At 37.4% G+C, this 19,463-nt stretch overlaps 1 protein-coding gene across 1 annotated transcript in view; it reads left to right on the top strand.

The window, feature by feature from the left end:
- The window catches only part of LOC132562216 (neurobeachin-like), a 232,691-nt gene that overhangs the window by 62,366 nt on the left and 150,862 nt on the right, over positions 1-19,463 (top strand). The window contains exon 41 of the mRNA XM_060226948.1: positions 376-512. Coding sequence (XP_060082931.1) covers positions 376-512 — 137 coding nt within the window. The remainder of the gene's footprint in view (positions 1-375; positions 513-19,463) is intronic.

The raw sequence follows: 19,463 nt of genomic DNA, 5'->3' as shown, positions 1-19,463 counted from the left end.
TGTCTTTAATGATTTTTTTTTAAAAATAGACTGCATTTTGTTGCATACTGCAAAGTTATAATGAGCGAGTAGTGTCCATGAAAAGCCTAGTCAGCTTCATAATAATATATCGCTCCTAAATGTGCCAGTAATTTGACTATTTTGCTTGTCAAAATGTAATAAATAGATGTGCACTCATGAAAGATTTTAAAATTTTAGACACAATTAATATCGTTGAAGACACTATTAAATATCCTCTATATACTTTGTAATTGTTTCATACAAACAGTGGGTTACTATAATATTGTTTTTAAATGCACTTGGAACTTAGAGGTCTGTATTTGATATAAACAAGTTTTAACCAAATGACATCAAGTTTCTAATTTTTTTTGTCAGGCCCTGTAGCTTTGTCGACCACATGTAAGCTGATAGCTCCTGGGGTGACGGTCAACGGGACAATGGCAATCACCAAGACAGAACTCTACTTTGAGATGGATGAAGACAACGAGGAGAATAAGAAATTGGATCCACAGGTAGTCTGTGTTATGTGTTATATGTGTTATCTGTTTACACCAAGGAACCTTAGGTAACTTATCCATGTTGTACTAATTATAAGTTTTTTTTGCAGATTTTTGTTTCTAGTGTTTTTCAGGTCATTTTGGAAATAACTTGGATATACACCTGAGATGCATACCACATTTGCTGTAAAATTTACACCGGGGTTTGTATAAATATCAGATTCAGACTTAGCTGCTTATGATGGAACAACACACCTGTATACCATGGACACCACTGCAAAAACTGTAGGTTGGTAAGAAATACTTTATATAGTCACTCTCTTTGTTGGATAGATGTAATGCTAAACATTATTTGTGTTGCAGGTATTTTGTTAGTCTGTTTCAGGATCACAATTCCTGTGTCAACAAGACAAGTAGAAATCAAGTGACTGTAATGGAGGACAACTTTGAGCAAATTATATCAGGAAATATCTATTCATTGTGTACAAGCATGAATGCAGGATTGATAATCACTGAAGGAGGAGGTGGAAAGGTTCAGATTTACTGTGATTTTGAAACTATCTGTTTATGATATTATTGCATTTTAAAAAAAGTGTAAAGAGAAATAAAGATACGAATAGTATGTTGTTTGTTATATGTCAGGGGACACTTTATACTTAGAGTGTAAAACTCTTCTGCAAGGGATTGTTTTTAAAGTTCCCTATATGGTTCTGTATGTATGAACTTCTTTGTAGTGTAAAGGGACATTTTGAATCTCCTGAAACATCATTAGGTTTCTAGGACAGGAGACATCACCACTGAGGAAAATCTCTTAGCTTTGTTGTATCGTGATCAGATTGGGAAGAGTCATGATCAATAGTTTTAGCCTAATGATTTAGAACCTAAATGTAATGCAAGTAAGAACGCTTTCGAAATATTGTTTCTGAGAAGTTACTACAAATCCTGTCAAAAACTTTTCTATATGTAATGGAACTGTCCCTTTTTTTAAGTAATAAGCATAAATGAAATCCAAAATGGTTTGCAAACTGAAGCATATTAATGATTCATTGTTAATAAGTTCACAGCATTTCAAGTTATTGGATACAACTGTATATAATTTGAAGCTGACAATACATGATACAAACTTTCTTGTTGAGATAAGATTTTTTTAGAATGCTTTTGAGACCTTCCAAATATGCTAATGATATTATCCGGTTGTCGCATCCAAGGAAGTGGCAGACATTTTAGTCTAAGTCGTACTTGGAAACGTATACGGATATGAAGCCTTCAACCTGTCAAACTGGTGACATACTTATCCCAATTTACTCTATTTCCAATAAATGTGTCGTCCCAAAAAAAGGCCTCAAAAGTGGACATAAAAACTGTTTAATCTGCCGATGACACATTGCCAGAATGCCGGCGGTTGTCAGTGAGACAACGCCTGAAGATCGGATGAGTCAGGGAGACGGATATCCTGCAACCAACCAACCCAAACAACCGTGTCAAACCACTGATAATTATTTCAATGAAAGGGCAATGCAACACCTCTATATATACAGATGAAGATATAAGGACATAATTGCAATGCCTTAATTTTTTCTTCCGAGTAATTGCAGAACTTGGAAATGTATGCTGAACAGATGTCTACAACAAAAAGATAATATTTCCAAAAAAAACAGAAATAATTTTTATTAGCCTTTCAATGTACACAATTAAAAGGAGCTGTACATTTTGCAGGATCAAAAAATAAATTCATAACACCGTAAACCCTACCTTGTTCTTACAGGAGACAAAAATAACCCCCTCTACTTTTCTCCATCTGAAAAAAAGTTTTCTAGTGAAATTCACACGATCGGCAGTAGGTCATCAGTTTGCTTATGTTTTACATGTCAAGCATTTACAGGACCAAGATTTAAAAGTCAAAGATCATTTTTTAAAGCGTTTCAGTGAAGCAATAAAATTTGTCGTGAGAAGTGTTTGGTGCACATGCATGTGTTCAATGAACACTGGGGAGTTTGCGTTTCCAAGCAGGGTTTGAACAAAAATGTCTCCACTTCCTTAGATACTTTGAATGGAAGTATCGTTAGCACAGGGGGCATCTCCGAAGCATTTTGAAAAGGAAAACATTTGATCTCAACATGTAAGCATTTTAACTTGCATTGTCAGTTTTCATTACAAGATGCGTTGAGTAACAACGCTAAAAACGTTCTCCGTATCAACAGCTCGTCGGGAAAGAGGCCTTTATTGCAGCGACAAAGGGAACTACAATTAAGGCGAAGCGCGATGTACTTGCAGACTGTGGAGATGAAAGAAGCTGAACGCGGTAAGTAAAACTATATCCTTGAGGTGACGTCTGTGAGCTTTCCATACCAAAATCTGTTTCCCTCAACAAGTAAACGAATGCAACATGAAATCGTTATAAATCATATGGAAAGGACATGATAAAAAACATTTTTATATGAAAGAAAATACCTCAGTATTGCATTGACGGACACGATGGATTCGTCACAGGCGTCCTCTCATATCTGTCCAGTCGTCCTTTCTGGGTGCGAGAGGACTTCGGACAGAATGTGAAATAGATGCGACATCTTGCACCACAGACTCCTGCACGGGGAGTTTGATGAAGGTTGTCGTATCGAAACTAATTGTTCTTTCAACATGTTTCTATACTATTGTGTGGGATAATCCCGTTGTGATGGCCGTCTTCTGGGTCCGATGATGTATGCCATTTTCCGATAGAAGGAAGGATATAATTTTCGTCGAGTCTGCAGTTGATCAGACGAGTTGAATGAGCTTTTTCTCTGTCCCACTCGCGGCTTGCAGGTCTAAAGCAGTACATGTCGGATGGCGCAGCGGTAACACCAATGCCTTTTACCTAGACGTCCGTGGTCCGATTCCTGGAACGGACATGTAAAGATGGGGTCACCGGCATGACCACGTGGGTATTCCGCGGGTACTCCGGTTTCCTCCCACAGAAAGACCCCTCGCGCATTTCCATCCGGGTCAACAAGAGTAAATGATTTTAAGTTGGAAATACCAGTAGCATTTTGTAGGGAATTTTTCATGAGACGAGTCAAATTATGAATTAAACCAGGACAGTTGTACATAATCGTATAGATGTACTGCACAATATGCATGCCTTGTGAAATAAAGAGGATTACTAAATTAGTGTATTACTTCTAAATGTTTGGAATTCGTCTGTCTAGTGGTATGAAATGATTGATGTTTATTAGAAAACCTTGTTTACGACACCGATGACCCATTTTAAATGAGATTTTCGTGAGTCTTTGACCTCTCGTAATTTTGTCCATGTTTGTGCAGCCCACTTTAAAATCGTGAACATTTAAAGTCAGGAGTAGACATTGAATGAGTAATATTTTGGCAAAAGTTGGCGATGATATAAATTAATAATTATAAAAACAGACAGTGTGCTTAAGGTGATGGAATGCAGCCGTAGACACGTTATTTGCACCTATAACGCCTACCTTGTTGAATAGTATTAATCACTAGATTATTGACTCCAGTCGACACAGCAAACTTCAGTTTTACTCCCATTCACGGCATACATTACAGCATAATGTATCGATCTTTGATGAAGCAAAACAATGATTGGATTAATGAAATATTAAGATTTGTATTTTATAAACTTAGATTTCTATTTTACAATGTTCAAAATACGATGTACACGTGTTTTAGACGGAACGTCAAACTAATCTTTCCATGTACTTGTTCTCACCTTGATACAAGTTTATATTTTCAAACCATATTTTTTACGATTTTATTTTCATTTCTTTTTTGTCTGAAGATTTTTGAAGCGTAGTTCATTGGAAGCGATGAGATTACACTCGGTCTGACCTTCCACTGGACTATCGGGAAGCTATACACCCGTTAGTCTTTCGGACTGCCGGGAAGCTATACATCCATTAGACTGTAGGATTGTCGGGAAGCTATACACCCGTTAGTCTGTATGGCTGCCGGGAAGCTATACACCCGATAATCTTTAGGACTGTCGGGAAGCTATACACCCATTAGACTGTAGGACTGTCGGGAAGCTATACACCCGATAATCTTTAGGACTGTCGGGAAGCTATACATCCATTAGACTGTAGGACTGTCGGGAAGCTATACACCCATTAGTCTGTAGGGCTGCCGGGAAGCTATACACCCGTTAAGTCTTTAAGACAGTCGGGAAGCTTTACACCTGTTAGTCTTTCGGACTGTCGGGAAGCTATTCACCCTTTCGTCTTAAGGACTGTCGGGAAGCAATACACCCGTTAGTCTTTATGACCATCGGGAAGCTATACACCCTTTCGTCTTTAAGATTGTCGGTACGCTATACATCTCTTCATTTTTTTATCTATACATGGGCTGGATACATCTCGCCGGTAGTCTTCATAAATACAGAGGATGGATACATCTCGCCGGTAGTCTTTATAAATACAGGCGATGGATACATCTCGCCGGTAGTCTATAAATACATGGGATGGATACATCTCGGCATTAGTCTTTATCAATACAGAGGATGGATACATCTCGCCGGTAGTCTTTATAAATACAGGCGATGGATACATCTCGCCGGTAGTCTTTATAAATACATGGGATGGATACATCTCGCCGGTAGTCTTTATAAATACATGGGATGGATACATCTCGCCGATAGTCTTTATAAATACAGGGGATGGACACATCTCGCCGGTAGTCTTTATTAATACAGGGGATGGATACATCTCGGCATTAGTCTTTATCAATACAGAGGATGGATACATCTCGCCGGTAGTCTTTATAAATAAAGGGGATGGATACATCTCGCCGGTAGTCTTTATAAATACAGGGGATGGACACATCTCGCCGGTAGTCTTTATTAATACAGGGGATGGATACATCTCGGCATTAGTCTTTATCAATACAGAGGATGGATACATCTCGCCGGTAGTCTTTATAAATAAAGGGGATGAATACATCTCGCCGGTAGTCTTTATTAATACAGGGGATGGACACATCTCGCCGGTAGTCTTTATTAATACAGGGGATGGATACATCTCGGCATTAGTCTTTATCAATACAGAGGATGGATACATCTCGCCGGTAATCTTTATAAATACAGGGGATGGATACATCTCGCCGGAAGTCTTTATAAATACCGGGGATGGATACATCTCGCCGGTAGTCTTTATAAATACATAGGATGGATACATCTCGCCGGTAGTCTTTATAAATACAGGGGATGGATACTACTGGCCGGAAGTCTTTATAAATACATGGGATGGATACATCTCGCCAGTAGTCTTTATATATACATGGGATGGATACATCTCGTCATTAGTCTTTTTAAATACAGGGGACGGATACCTCTCGCCGGTAATCTTTATAAATACATGGGATTGATACTTCTCGCCGGTAGTCTTTATAAATACCGGGGATGGATACATCTCGTCATTAGTCTTTATCAATACAGAGGATGGATACATCTCGCCGGTAGTGTTTATAAATACATGGGATGGATACATCTCGCCGGTAGTCTTTATAAATACAGGGGATGGATACATCTCGCTGGTAATCTTTATAAATACATGGGATTGATACTTCTCGCCGGTAGTCTTTATAAATACAGGGGATGGATACATCTCGCCGGTAGTGTTTATAAATACATGGGATGGATACATCTCGCCGGTAATCTTTATAAATACATGGGATTGATACTTCTCGCCGGTAGTCTTTATAAATACCGGGGATGGATACATCTCGCCGGTAGTCTTTATAAATACAGGGGATGGATACATCTCGCCGGTAATCTTTATAAATACATGGGATTGATACTTCTCGCCGCTAGTCTTTATAAATACATGGGATGGATACATCTCGTCATTAGTCTTTTTAAATACAGGGGACGGATACCTCTCGCCGGTAATCTTTATAAATACATGGGATTGATACTTTTCGCCGGTAGTCTTTATAAATACAGGGGATGGATACATCTCGTCATTAGTCTTTAAATACAGGGGATGGATACATCTCGGCATTAGTCTTTATCAATACAGAGGATGGATACATCTCGCCGGTAGTCTTTATAAATACAGGGGATGAATACATCTCGCCGGTAGTCTTTTTAAATACAGGGGATGGATACATCTCGCCGGTAGTCTTTACAAATACAGGGGATGGATATATCTCGCCGGTAGTCTTTATAAATACAGGGGATGGATACATCTCAATTGACGAAAAGCTTTATAACATTTAAATATTTGTTTAAAAAATTGTACTTTCTATTAATTATGATATATTTGCATAACCATTTTATTAACAACGTCAAAAACAGGAGCGACCCAACACTAGTTCATATTATTATCGTTTGGAGAGTGTAAACAATATCTTTGCGCTTGCAATTTTATATTCAGATTAATTCAAATTCATTTATTGCGCTCTGTCACGCGTATAGCGTAAAACAAGAGGTCATTTTACAAAGTTAGACTTGAAACATGGCTGGCAAATTAAGTTTTGGCTAATTACATAATTATACATAGTCGAAAACATATCAAAACGGCGGGTTAAAACGAGACATCGAAAGGTCACGTGATTAACTCGGCTATCTCCGATCAAAACAGTGATGAGAGAAACAACAGCGAGTGTCGACTAGCGTAAGTTTGAAGCTCATAATCTTTATCTATTTCTCTCAGTGTTATAATTTTGTGAAGAATTATTACAATAACCGGGAAGGGATACGTGTCGATATAAGTCTTCATTTGCCGGGAAAGGGTACATGTCGCCGTTAGTCTTTAATTGCCGGATAGGGATACGTGTCGCGGTTTGACTTTAATTGCCGGGAAGGGATACGTGTCGCCGTTGGTCTGTAATTACCGGGAAGGGATGCATGTCGCCGTTGGTCTGTAATTACCGGGAAGGGATACGTGTCACCGTTGATCTGTAATAACCGGAAAGGGATACGTGTCGCCGTTGATCTGTACTTACCGGGAAGGGATACGTGTCGCCGTTGGTCTGTAATTACCGGGAAAGGATACATGTCGCCGTTGGTCTGTACTTACCGGGAAGGGATACATGTCGCCGTTGGTCTGTACTTACCGGGAAGGGATACGTGTCGCCGTCAGTCTTTAATTGCCGGGAAGGGATACATGTCGCCGTTGGTCTTTAATTGCCGTGATGGGATATATATCACAGTCATTGCTCTTATTGATTGCAAGGAAGAGATATCCACCACCGCATTGCTGTATTTCACAGTCATTGAGGAACGGGTCTCACTAACTATCTATATAATGGCAGAACACAAGCAGCCGAGGAGGAAAGTGTCTTCGTGGTTATCTAAACAATAGCCGGGAAGGGACGCCTCTTCTTGGTACTAAAGTGAAATGCGAGAAGGAGTGCCTTCCTCTGGTGATTCAAATAATTGCCTGGAAGCGATGCCTAACCCTGGTGGTGCATATGATTGCCGGGAAGCGATGCCTCTCCATGGTGGTGCATATGATTGCCGGAAAGCGATGCCTCTCCATGGTAGTACATATGATTGCCGGGAAGCGATGCCTCTCCATGGTGGTACATATGATTGCTGGGAAGCGATGGCTCTCCATGGTGGTGCATATGATTGCCGGGAAGCGATGCCCCTTCCTGGTGGTGCATATGATTGCCGGGAAGCGATGCCTCTCCCTGGTGGTACATATGATTGCCGGGAAGCGATGCCTCTCCATGGTGGTACATATGATTGCCGGGAAGCGATGCCTCTCCCTGGTGGTGCATATGATTGTCGGGAAGCGATCCCTCTCCATGGTGGTACATATAATTGCCGGGAAGCGATGCCTCTCCCTGATGGTACATATAATTGCCGGGAAGCGATGCCTCTCCCTGGTGGTACATATAATTGCCGGGAAGCGATGCCTCTCCCTGGTGGTACATATAATTTCCGGAAAGCGATGCCTCTCCCTGGTGGTACATATAATTGCCGGGAGGGGATGCTACTACCTTGTTATCTAAATAATAACCGGGAATCCATGTCTGTCCCTAGTGGTCAATATAGTTTGCCGGGAAGGGCTACCTTCCCAGGTAATCTTAATAATTGCCGGGAACGGATGCTGCTACCTGGTTATCTAAATAATAACCGGGAATCCATGTCTGTCCCTAGTGGTCAATATAGTTTGCCGGGAAGGTCTACCTTCCCAGGTGGTCTTAATAATTGCCGGGAACGGATGCCTCTCCTGGTGGTCTTTAAGATAATGGTATAATGACTGAAACCAATAGTTGATGATTTACAAGCGCCCCGTCCTGTCCTGTCCACACAGTCACAATTAAAACTTGACAAATTGTTCCCCTGCCCCACAGCACTCTATGCCTCTATCAATCTCTACCACCATGACAGTATGTCTCCAACCTAACTTTATGTCTGAGTGTCTCAGTGCATGTCCAAGCCCACCATCTACGGAGTGTATGTATACTTATCCACGGCGGCCAACTTTACGACCTTGTATTTTTAATGATGAGTAAATATTAAATGCGTTTCCTTTACTCGAGACCAACGTCTCCTTCGTAATTTAGCTAAGAGACTCCCCCTTCGTCTTTATTTATGACCATATGGAGAGCAATTACACGATATGATGTCATTAGAATTATCAGTGTCATCTCTCCGCGGACATTTGATTGTAGTATTTACATGGAGATGAAATATATATTTATGTTTGTGAAAACGAAACTGTTTTATTCAAATGTTTATAAATATTACCTGGTTGTAACTTAAAGATGTTATCTCATTTCACTGAACGATCAGAAACGACTTCAAATTATTTAAAATAAATTATAAATATTCCTTTCAACGCTGCGTAAACAGACAGGATTTCACTGACTAATTCATCACAAATATGATATGCTGGTGACCAGATATTAACACTTTTTGAACCTTGATTATGGAAAGAATTCATATAAAGATTTTAACACAGCCCTCGTGACATTAAGAGTGGGTCAAGGTCATTCATATTACCAGCCTTGATGACCAGTTACTTGCACATTTAACATGTAAAATGTCAAGTCTGTAGACCTTGTAGAACTTGAGAAGAGGTTTGTCAAAACTTGTTACCAACACTGGAATTTTTCATATTTGATCCTAATCGCAAACCAGAAGTTGAATTTGCAGACCAATTGATCATGGTACAATGGATGTTACTGACAAAATGTCATCACAGTGTGTCCCTTAGTTATTGAGAAAATCACATCAAAAGATTTTAACATAATTGGTCGCTGTGACCTTGACCTTAAATGTCATTCATGCTAACAACCTTGATAGCCAATTACCGGAGTAGCTTGCATGTGGAATATCGCGTCAAGACCATGTAGAGCTTATGAAGTTTGTCAAATGTTGTTACCAAAACTGGTACTTTTCATTTTTGAAGGCAGCCAGAAAGAGGAAGTTGAATTTGCAGATAATGTTTTATTAATACATTCACTCATTTCTTGAGAAATATCAATATTCTATATATTTCAGAACTTAAGAAGAAGTTGCCCAAAATAACACTTCTGAGTTTTCGACTGCTACCGAACACCGTAAGTTGACCGAGAACAATTGTTTAATTGCCATTGCGGATAGCAACTGGCCTCACTATGCAACTGGCGAAATATCTGTATCTTGGGTATTGGTAAGAAGCCAATTCAATATTTTTAACAAAATTTACTCGTGTGACCTTGAAAATGGGTTAAGGTAATTTATTTTGACTAACTTGATAGTCAATGACCAGAGCTGTTTATATATGAAATAGCAAGGCTCTAGAGCTTCCAAAACTTATCGAAGGTTTTCACCAAAAAAATAAAAAAAATTTCAACTTTGACCCCTAGGTCATCTATGATATCAAGCTTCCTAGGCCTTGTAGTATTTGTGAATTTTTGTAAAAGTTTGTTTCACACAATTTCAAATTCGAATCAAGACCATTGCCCGAAACCGAGAGTTTTGTCATTTTTCAAAAAGAAATGTTCACGAGAAATGTAAGTCTCCAGTAAGACACTAGAAGATCTAAGCCTAGAAGTATGGACAAGGAAATGGAAACATCACTCCAAGCAGTTCCCTGTTCCTCCGTCTCAGAAAAATGTTTATACGGTCTTTGACATTTTTTATTAATGAAGGAAAAACCGAACTCCATGTTGGCATGTAATTCTATATCGCCTATAAAGGCCCTCTTGTCTCCTCTGATAAATGGAGGACCAAGACTGAGTTAATGTGTTGATGGCCGTTTAAGTTAATGTGACTTAAGCGTCATTTGTCAGTTATCATTCCCATGCATCACGTACGCAAATCTTCTAATTCATTTCCCATCTTAATTTCTACACAACTTTTTTAATATTCATTTATAAGACATGGTTGTGTTTTTGTCTCGGTTTCATAATTTACGAAAATTGGATAATGGTAATGACTTTGTCACATGCCCCTTCAGGTCCAAGGTGTACGTGTTTTTATCACTACTGTTTATGTTACTCAGAAAACTGAGAATACGGTTTGGCCTGTGCTGGTATTGTCTTGTCAATGGGCAAGACACTTTCCTCAGCTGGTTTGGGGAGAACGCGACGGATGGCCTGCATGATGTTCATTGAGGTATCCACCAGGCGAGAGTTCCTCACAGCTTAGTTGGAGTTACCGATGATTAGTGAACATTTTTATATATGAATTGATCAAAACTGGGAACAGTCCTCAAAACCCACATTCTTTCTATATTTTAGTACTCCTACAGATAACTGTCCTATAAATAATTAAATGGCAAAAAAAGTTACTTAGTACGAAACTCGCGCTGAAGTGGTACCAATTACTTTGTAAGGAACTCGCCCTGAAGTGGTATCAGTTTCTTTGCACGGAACTCGTCCTGAAGTGGCATCAGTTACTTAGTACAGAACTCGCCCTGAAGTGGCATCAGTTATACTTATTACAGAACTCGTCCTGAAATGGCATCAGTTACTTAGTACAGAACTCACCCCGAAGTGGCATCAGTTACTTAGTACAAAACTCGCCCTGAAGTGGCATCAGTTACTTAGTACAGAACTCACCCTGAAGTGGCATCAGTTAAACTTAGTACAGAACTCGCCCTGACGTGGCATCAGTTACTTAGTACAGAACTCGCCCTGAAGTGGCATCTGTTACTTAGTACAGAACTCGCCCTGACGTGGCATCAGTTACTTAGTACGGAACTCGCCCTGAATTGGTACCAGTTACTGACAATCACCTACCCCATTTCGACCCACTTTTCTACTTCACCATTCCGTAAGTGACAATCACCTATCAACTTTTGACCCACTTTTCTACTTCACCATTCCGTAAGTGACATTCACCTACCAACTTTTGACCCACTTTTCTACTTCACCATTCCGTAAGTGACATTCACCTACCAACTTTTGACCCACTTTTCTACTTCACCATTCCGTAAGTGACATTCACCTACCAACGTTTGACCCACTTTTCTACTTCACCATTCCGTAAGTGACATTCACCTACCCCCTTTTGACCCGCTTTTCTACTTAACAATTCCGTTAGTTACGCTCACCTACCCCTTTTAACTGACTTCTCAATAGATGCATTGTCATTTTTTCTTACTTTGTGCGTTTCAGTCTACGTGACGTGATTTCGAATTCTATAATACCATTATGTGCCGTAGTTAATCATGTTCCTTGCTGTCGTGATAAATTTGTCTGACACGTAGTGACAAAAGCCACATTTGATGCTGTAAAACATCACCACAAACAATTAACAACTAAGAAGTTTCCAATTTGACATTAAAATTCGGTCGGCGTATGTTTGGGCATTAGATGTTTACAATATAATGTACCTGTCATCAAGGCGCTTACGTGAAGAATATCTGTGAACAAAATGAAATACTACAAATTGCTGTCATTATTACCTATGGTAACGCACTCACCTTTCACCTGGCCGACCGGGGTTCAATTCCCGGAATGGACGTGAAAGGGTATGAGGTCACCTGCCCCAACTAAGTGTGTTTTCCCCGGGTACCCCCGGATGCTTCCACCCGGGCCAACAAGAGTGATTAATCTAAGCCACGCTATTGATGTAATATAAATTTTATAGTCTTTGTTAATTGTTGCGTTTGACATGGATCGCAAGTCCGTCAGTGCGCTTACAAGTCCTGATAACGCGTTAAAACTACAGCGCGCTAAAACGTATGCTCTTACTACACATTAGATAAGTGTTTGGCAGTTAAAGCGACCGTTATAATATTATCATAGGTAGAATCAAATAGATTGTCGTTTTGTAAGCATTAATTATTCCATAACTTGTGTAAATGATTAACGTGCATATGAACGTCAAAGAAATTGTCACATTACACATATTTATACGGAGTTTGTCATTAATCCACGTCAAACTACTGCTTCTTGCATATTTATTACTTAAATTGGCTTTCTCAAAAGATCGGTGAGACGGCATTATCAAAAATATATTTAAGACCACGACGGACAGAGACGGAAGTGGTCGAGATGTTTTAGGTATTCTTAATCAAAGTAATGAAATTTTAGACGTAGTTTGTGGTTTTAAACTGGAGAGAATTAGTGTTTGTTTGATTTCTTTTTTATCAAATCATTCACACGATTCTTATGATCCCGTACATGTATAATGTATAGATGACAGTTAGAATCCATACAATTTTGATTAATTCATATTTGTCATCTAGTTCCTCATTCTTTTCTGTATGGTGCATCATCCTTACATTTTAAGATACGACTGAGCAGTTCTTGATCACCTACCTGTAACTTACATCTTACATTACTCAATAATAATGAATCATACTCGATAAAGATCAATCAGTATTAATTCCACGTTCATTCGTTCATTTCATCTCATAAAATCAGAGGACCTTGCATGTTTCCATTTCATATATCATTATGAAAAGTTTTTATCTTTAATTTTTTGGCTGGAAAAATTTTTTTTTTTAAAGAGATTCATAATTCCCATATGAAACATTAACTTATGTAAGATTTTAGTCATCTCACGACATCGACAGTTTCGTAAGAAAACGAGAAACCCGTTTTAAATGGTATTAAAGCCCCAATATACGTAAAAATCACTATAAAAACAAACTTTATCTTATTTTCCCCGTAATATATCTAACAAAACAGATACTTTCCATTAATTAAAGAAAATAAAACTGACTGTTTTATATAAAATTTTAAATAAAAATGGAAAAAATTGGAAATTGAAAATAAGCAATGTGGGTCCCACAATAATTCATACATTACCGCTCGCAGCGATGACATTGCGCATGCGCATATTCCGCGTGTGTAAACATGGCAGACACAGTACAGACGTTCACCAATCGCTTCCTTTTTTTCCAATCATACATCAGGCCAGTTCTGAATTCTTACGTGCGTCGTATCGTTTCTAAACTAATTATTCCTTCTAATAATTTCCCAAAAACTGAATGTTTATCACAGGAATACCTCATGTCTACGACAAGACTTCGCAAACAATGTTTGTAAACAAAAACTTATCGAAGACATATCTGCATGTGCTTCCTCTATAAGTAGAAACCTCAACTCTCGCGAGATCAGGTCATGAACTTTCCGACGTGGTTCGGCAACAATCGTAATTTCGATGGCGGCGTGTTTAAAATAGAGGTGTGTTTACAAATAGCGAGTTTCAACTGCTCATATATCAATACTTTATGCACAAAGTCATGGTAACTATTGTTTGATTAACTTGATTTTAACTACATCTTAGTGAATATCTCAATAATTATGTGTGATTCTACACGAAATTTTTGAGGAATGTTACGTATATTGGGGCTTTAAGTCTAAGCTGGCGTATATCTCTCTTTGGTGTCGTCTTTATTGATATAACATCCTAAAGTAATGACGTCACAATTGAAACATTCAGCCAATCACAGTTCTGCTAGGTGTTATAACACATGTGATTATAACAAATTTAATCTAATGATAATTATGACACAGATAATAGGATAGTTTGGTGATAAAAAGGGAGCTTTAAAATCATCTTGTGCAGATGCTCGCCTTTTCATTATGTTTATTAGGAAAATGAAGACGATGTGATTTAAATTCCGACCATGATTTCGTTCACCCTGTAACCTAATTAGATTTTCATAAGAGTTTGGTCTAACTAATTTACAAAAGAAAAACGATTAAATAACGTCGTTCAATACGAATTCAGCAAATAAAGTATAGTAAATCATGACAAGTAAAGCACAAAACAGCATCATACAGCTTTTTCTCATCAATGATTCTACATCCTACAGCTTTTTCTCATCAATGATTCTACATCCTACAGCTTTTTCTCATCAATGATTCTACATCCTACAGCTTTTTCTCATCAATGATTCTACATCCTACAGCTTTTTCTCATCAATGATTCTACATCCTACAGCTTTTTCTCATCAATGATTCTACATCCTACAGCTTTTTCTCATCAATGATTCTACATCCTACAGCTTTTTCTCATCAATGATTCTACATCCTACAGCTTTTTCTCATCAATGATTCTACATCCTACAGCTTTTTCTCATCAATGATTCTACATCCTACAGCTTTTTCTCATCAATGATTCTACATCCTACAGCTTTTTCTCATCAATGATTCTACATCATACAGCTTTTCCCCATCAGCGATGCTAGGTCAAACATTTCTTTTGTCCTTCCAGGACTCGTCAGTGATGCCATATCATAATGCTTTTCCTCCATCAGTGGTGCTACGTCATACAGCTGTTTCGTCCTCCTAAGACTCGTCAGTGATGCTTCGTCCTATAACTGTTTCGTCCTCCCAGGACTTGTCAATGATGTCACATCATACAGTTTTTTCGTCGTCAAGGACGTATCAGTGATGCTACTGGTTCGTTCCTTTAGGACTTGTCAGTGACGTTAGGGCCTAATTTGAAGAGGAAAAAAACTAGAGTCAGTAGATATATATTATCTAAATATATATAGATATAAATCGAGTGAATTTGTACACATGCCCGAATGCAACTTTCCTGAGTTATGTGATAAAACGTATCTCTAATGTATCATTTTATTTTGAGATTTTATTAAACTTGCCGTAAAGTTTTGAATTTTGCTTACAAAGGTTCGCAAAAAATGAAACTTGTAAGATTTGTTTCATTAAAACTCGTATGAAAGTCATTTAAGATCCTATATATATGTATATTATTTCTGTTCATAATTATAGTGTAAGTGGAATTAAAGTAAAGATATCGACTTAGTGAATCATCTTGTTCGTGCCCGTTAGGTGCAACTATTTCACATAAAACGTCGACGAACTTTAATTGGCTTGTCGGGTATGAAGTTAAACTTTTAAAGATCCTGACCTTGTCTGCAGACTTCTGACACGACCTCACAGCCTGTCGTGCTTCTAAGGAGCATGAAACATAATGTATTCACGTATCCGTCGTAAATTATCAAGGCTCCAGGACACGAGGTCAGACATAAATAATACAAATAGATCATTTTGATAACTGATTCTCGTGCAGTTTATTCTTAAACAGGCATTTGGTTATAAAATGTTAGTGTGACCGATATCTGATGGCCTTTTTATATAACAGGAAACTTCTAAATCCAGACAATTTTATTGCTTATGGATTTTATTTAGGAAACGTTTGTATTCAATGGAGTAGATGTTGTCTGTATAATGTGCAAATCATTTAATAAACTATAGTATTATTAACTTCATCAGGTCATAGGTACATGTTTCGTAAACTTTAATTTCTTTTCTAGTGAAGTAAATATTAAATTATCAGGAAATCCGTATAATATGTTGATGAAATTAAAGAAAAACAATGTTTTAATAAGTCTTATATTCATACTGTAAAGTGATTTATTTATTATCATTTTTTCAGTTGCGTTAAAAAAACGGGTTTTTTTTTTTCATTTTCCAGGAAGGGAAAAAAATTCATTATTTGCTTCTGAAACGACAAAAATCGCTTGTGATGTAATTGTGAAAAGGAGTTATTTCCCCTCCTCCATTTTCTTGTAAATTTGTAATCAAGCTTTTCCTTGTATTATTGATTATTTTGTAAATGAAAATGTTTTTTCTCAGCATAAAAAGAGAGAAAAAAAGCCCAAGAAACAAGATCAAAAGGCGAGAGATTATTTATTTCGCGATTGTCTCCCGTGTTATTTTTCACGAAGTGCTTTATCCGATGTGTACTTCGTTCCGTTAATCGTCACCTTAAGAACAACACGGTCAAAATAATTATGATCTTTGTCGAAATGTGCTTTCATCAGTTTTTTAAAATTAACTTGACACATTGAATATTATACGATGAGGTTAATGTGTTGAGACAATGTTAAAGGAAGAATACACAGCATGGATTCAGTACATAAACTTTGATCTCCTCAATGTCGCTTTAAAAGTCACAGACAACTCTAGGTCTGGGGAATGTCAAGATCTAACGTCTTCAACAAAAATTGTAGTAAAATACAACAGGTATATTATAACATTAAACCTTTGGGCCACAACTAAATGGAGTAATAGCCACAGTGAGAAATAGAGTTACTCAAAGCTTGAAATTCTACCAAATGGTCGTGGTATCTAGTCCCTAATACAAAGAAAGTGTTATGTAATTACAGTGTAACAGAAATACAGGATGACTAATTATAAGTTAATAAAACCCATTGCTACATAAATCTGATTACTTTAGAATATAATTCTACAGGATCTAATTAATGACGACGAGCAATAATTGTCTCTTATCTTAATTTTGGTAAATGCTGTATGGATATGAATATATATTCTTGATACACAACAAAACAGACTCGGTACTACACCACAGAGTGTACGGCCAGTACAATTGATTTGTAAAGACAGTATAATCCTGTCATCGTATGGCCATCATACCGTGATGTACAGCACAAGCACCTGTGGTCCTGTCCCCGTGTGGCCGTAAACGTTAGCCGATGTGACATCCTCCGGTTTGATTTGTAGTAAAATACAGACTACCGTCGCGACGTCACATCAAGTATGAGACGCTGGTATACCCTACCTGTGGTAGAGTAAGGACAAGTATGACAGAAAATGTCTTGTTTACATATTAATTATAAGTAACCCTTCGTCGATAGTAAAAAATCTGATGATTTACCTTAAAATATCGACGTTAGTGTATAGTTTAGGTAACATATCAGAGTCGTTTGTATATAATCGTAAACACATATCTTTATTTATAGAGTTTATACTGTTATCATAATTCTGTCTTCTTGTTGTAGATATAACATCCATGTCACCTCGCCCATATCTACCAGGTGCTCATCATAACTACATGAAGTAAACGATACGGAGAAAATCACCACAGATTTATGTCCTATTTAGATAATATTAGGTGAATTTTTTTTTAGTTTAGATTTGTAGGCTACTGTTACGGTTATAACTATAGAAAGGGCCATTAGGAAATATTGTTTAACATGTCCTGTGATGTCAATTAGACTTGTCAAGACTATAAATTATATTGTCTAAACATAATGATTTACAGTCGGATTCCTCTAAGTCTGTAATATTATGTTTTGATTTTTTTAATTCTGGTCATTGGAACACACCGGAAAATCCATTGACAAGAGAAATAATTATGATCCAAATATAGAAAGCATGTTGTCGATGATTATAACATCGACATAAGGGATATGAAAGAAAGCTTCATGAAATGTTAAAAAAAGACACACATGTAATTAATTGTCCATCGTTGCGTCCAAGGGGAGTTTGTGTGGTATCTGGTTGAGGAGTGTTCTGTGAGGTAGTCACCATCTTCTTAAAGGTCAACCTCTTCAAAACAGTCCTAGGTGTTCACTGGGCAATGATTTCAACAAAAAATAAGAAGCACGCTTACACCGCGATGTCTATACTACAGAACACGTATGTTTATAGTATAGAACACCTGCTATGTCTATAGTATAGAACACCTGATATGTTTATAGTAAGGAACACCTGCTATGTCTATAGTGTAGAACACCTGCTATGTTTATATTATAGAGCACTTGCTATGTTTATAATATAGAACACATATGTTTATAGCATAGAACACCTATGTATATATTATAGAACACTTGCTATGTTTATAGCATAGAACACCTATGTTTATGGTATAGAACACCTGCTATGTCTATAGTATAGAACACCTGCTATGTTTATAGTATAGAACACCTGCTATGTTTATATTATAGAGCACTTACTATGTTTGTAATATAGAACACATTTGTGTATAGTATAGAACACCTGCTATGTTTATAGTATAGAACACATTTGTGTATAGTATAGAACACCTATGTGTATAGTATAGAACACCTATGTTAATAGTTTAGAACACCTTCTATGTTTATAGTATAGAACACCTATGTTTATAGTATAGAACACCTATGTTTATAGTATAGAACACCTGCTATGTTTATCGTATAGAACACCTATGTTTATAGTATAGAACACCTGTTAGATCTATAGTATAGAACACCTGCTATGATTATAGTACAGAACACTTGCTATGTTTATAGTCTAGAACACCTGTTATGTTTATAGTATAGAACACCTGCTATGTATATAGTATAGAACACCTATGTTTATAGTATAGAGCACCTGCTGTGGATTTATCTGATTATCATGGTTAGAGATGACATCATTTGTATCCAATACTTATATGCAATTGATGACCTTTCCTTGACATGAACAACATATATCAATCTTCATTTTGGTAGAAAAAATACCAGGTATCGATGTTCAAACGATCAAAGTGTTTTGACTGCATAGGTATATTAGTTTGGTGTTATGAAGACGTTACAACGTTTTATTTATGTCGTATTTTATAAACGTGAAGGTATTAAATGTTGATTATTCATTTCTATATGCACATATTTGTTAAATCTGTCATTCATTTGTCAGACTTCAACAAACTAGACGTCATGTTTGAATAAATTTATGATAATATTGACGATACGGAAGCTATTATGCAGTCATTTAGTGTAATGTTTAAGACACAGGATAACATTATGTTCGTGTGTTTTGAATTAACAAAACATTGTT

The sequence above is a fragment of the Ylistrum balloti genome, unplaced genomic scaffold (assembly GCF_031769215.1).
Source record: "Ylistrum balloti isolate Yb309-2 unplaced genomic scaffold, AGI_CSIRO_Ybal_v1 Utg371366, whole genome shotgun sequence".
Lineage (NCBI taxonomy): Eukaryota > Metazoa > Mollusca > Bivalvia > Pectinida > Pectinidae > Ylistrum > Ylistrum balloti.
This window is presented reverse-complemented; position numbering and strand designations above follow the sequence as displayed.